This window comes from Asparagus officinalis, chromosome 4 (genome assembly GCF_001876935.1).
Source record: "Asparagus officinalis chromosome 4, Aspof.V1, whole genome shotgun sequence".
Lineage (NCBI taxonomy): Eukaryota > Viridiplantae > Streptophyta > Magnoliopsida > Asparagales > Asparagaceae > Asparagus > Asparagus officinalis.
Window position 1 is genome coordinate 32158955 of NC_033797.1, and position 3120 is coordinate 32162074.

At 37.1% G+C, this 3120-nt stretch overlaps 1 protein-coding gene across 1 annotated transcript; it reads right to left on the reverse strand.

Moving 5' to 3' along the window:
* On the reverse strand, positions 525-2148 carry LOC109838459. Its single transcript, XM_020406903.1, has 3 exons — positions 1729-2148; positions 1371-1617; positions 525-1297 (listed from the first exon to the last, which is right to left on the reverse strand). The coding sequence occupies exons 1-3, from the start codon at positions 2146-2148 to the stop codon at positions 525-527; spliced, it is 1440 nt and encodes a 479-aa protein (XP_020262492.1).

Consider the following 3120-nt stretch of genomic DNA (forward strand, 5'->3'; position numbering starts at 1 on the left):
TTAGAGTGATTGCAAAACTTTGCAATCAGGACATTATTAAATTAATCTGTCCACGGACAAGAAAAGCTATGTTCATATTTCCCTTCAGCATGATTAAAAACACCCTCCAATTGAGAACTTTTGATAATCCCCTATTAATGAAACCCCAAAAATTCAGTCCATGAGAAATGAAATCAGTTATGGAAGTTTGATGCACTTGGTTCACCGACTAAAGCTTAACATTAGGCCCTTATTAGTCCTCAAGCCTTTTTCTAAAGGAAGACGATAGCTTTGTGCTCAGGAACCTCCGGTAGTTTTTTTTGGTAAATGAAAATTTTTATTTCATCTCCAAATATGAAAGTTGTATTTACATCAATGATCTCAATGTGAGATATACCAGAAATATGTAGCTAAAACTCAAAAAACAGAGCTATAGCCAAGGCACTGGATTACAAACAGTAAACAATAGCCCTATATATGTGAACAGGTTCCAGCAATCCTCAGTGGTATAAACCTGTCCAAATCTGTGCACGTCTGTGCATGCTCTACAATGAAAGAATCCAGGCATCATTTTCAGAGGGGATGTTAGAGTTTAGTAGCACTGTCATGATATCAACTTTAATACCCTTTACTAGATGTTCAACTGGCCTGCTCTTTTGCTGAAAAACTCTCATATTCCTCTCATTCCAGATTGCATAAATGGTGGCTGACAGTGCCATTCTCTTAACCCTTTGTTTAATACCTCTTCCTTTCAATCTTGAACTGAACCAGTTTATCAAAATCTCCCAATGGCATGATCTCCAAGAGAATTGAAGCCAATCCATTATACAATTCCATACATCACTAGAATAAGCACATTCAAAGAATAGGTGGCTTCTGTTTTCCTGAAAAGAATCAGTACATAAGGTGCAGTGGTTTGTATTTATTATTCCCCTTCTTAACAGTCTGTCCTGGGTATTCAATCTGTTATTGACAGTTAACCAGCTAATGAATGAGTGTTTAGGATAGCATAAGCTCTCCCATATTGTATTGTGCCATTGGACATTACTGCTGGTTGGGTTTAAAGCATGGTATAGTGCAGATAACTTCAATTTCCCCCCCTTATAACAAGAACCAATCAACTGAATGAGGTTTCCTACTCCTCCACAGAAATTCAAAGCCTTATCCCTTGCTTTGATTAATTGTTTCCACATCCAAGAATCCCCCGATCTTGCTTTAACATGCCAAATATCTCTTTGCTTCAGATAGGTACCATGAATCCATTTAATCCACATTAATTCCCTATTAACATGAATATTCCATAAGTTCTTTAAGGCAGCTGCAAGATTCCATATTGAAGCAGAGAAAATGCCAAGGCCACCCAGTTTTTTTTCCCCCCTTGTAGCAAGAACCAATCAACTGAATGAGGTTTCCTACTCCTCCACAGAAATTCAGAGCCTTATCCCTTGCTTTGATTAATTGTTTCCACATCCAAGAGTCTCCCGATCTTGCTTTAACATGCCAGATATCTCTTTGCTTCAGATAGGTACCATGAATCCATTTAATCCACATTAATTCCCTATTAACATGAATATTCCATAAATTCTTTAAGGCAGCTGCAAGATTCCATATTGAAGCAGAGAAAATGCCAAGGCCACCCTGTTTTTTACCCATACAAACTCTGTCTCAGGATACTAAGGGGATTTTGGATGTTAGATTTGAACTCCCCCACAAATAATTCCTGCAGATTTCATCTATTTTCTGTGTTACTTTGACTGGTAATAAGTAATTTGAAGTCCAATAAATCTGAACTCCCAAGATGATGCTCTTAATCACTTGTAATCTGCCAGCATATGTGAGTTTCCTGTGCTTTTGCCATGTTTGTATTTGACTAGTAATCTTGTTTAAGAGAGAATTACAGTCTTCATAAGACAGTCTTTTGCATACTAGAGGAACCCCCAAGTATCTTATAGGGAAACATCCTTCAGTCAAACACAGTTGATCTTTGATTGCTGTTCTTACAGATTCTTCAACCCCACCAAAGAAAATAGATGATTTCTCTTTATTTGCTTCCAGTCCAGAAACATTACCAAAGTCAGTGACACACTGATAAAGTTTCTTAACAGAGTATAGGTCTCCTTTACCAAAGAGCAATAGATCATCAGCAAAGATTAAATGAGTAATCTTCATCTTGCCACATCTAGGATGATATTTAAACTGTTTATCCTGTTTCAAAAGGTCTAAGCTCCTTGACAAATACTCCATACCCAAAATAAAGAGATATGGTGAGAGTGGATCCCCTTGCCTCAAACCCCTTTCCCCCTTAAAGTAACCATGCAGTGTACCATTTAGGGAGATAGAGTATTTTGGAGTAGATATACACACCATGATCCAGTCAACAATTCTTTTTGGAAAACCAATCCCCTTAAGCATTTCGTGCAGAAAATTCCAACTTATGGTATCAAAAGCCTTCTTTATATCAATGTTTAACATGATTCTGGAAGATATATTCCTCCTGCTGTAACTTTTCACAAGTTCATGGGCCAATAAAGTGTTACTTGTTATTTGCCTACCCTTAATGAAAGCACTTTGAGCCTCATTAACCAAGTAGCCTAGCACAGATTTTACTCTATTTGCCAAGATTTTTGATATACATTTGTAAAGGCTATTACAGCATGAGATTGGTCTAAAATCTGAAGGTGTTTTAGGGCAATGTACCTTTGGTATAAGAGTAATAGAGGTTGAGTTTAATGTACCCAGAAGCTTCCCTGAAGTGAAGAATTCCTCCACTGCTTGAGTGATTTCATCACTCAAGCAAATCTCTTGATGTTAATCAAATTATTACGTTCATCATAGGTGGCGAGCCTTCATTACAAAGATGATCTCATGAATTTGTGGCAAACAAGCACTAGTGAACACATGTGCTGTGAAATGGATTTGCAAGAGGAGCTCAATCAAACTAAAGTAGGCTGAGGGAAAAAAAAAAGAGTATATTAAGATTTTGATCAAATTATTGCATGATATATGATGGAGAGCCTTCATTATAAAGATCATCTCACTTGTGGCAAACAAGCACTAGTGAACACGCGTAACATGAAATGAATTTGCAAGAGGAGCTCGATCAAACTAAAGTAGGTTGAGAAAAGAACAAAAAAGAGTATT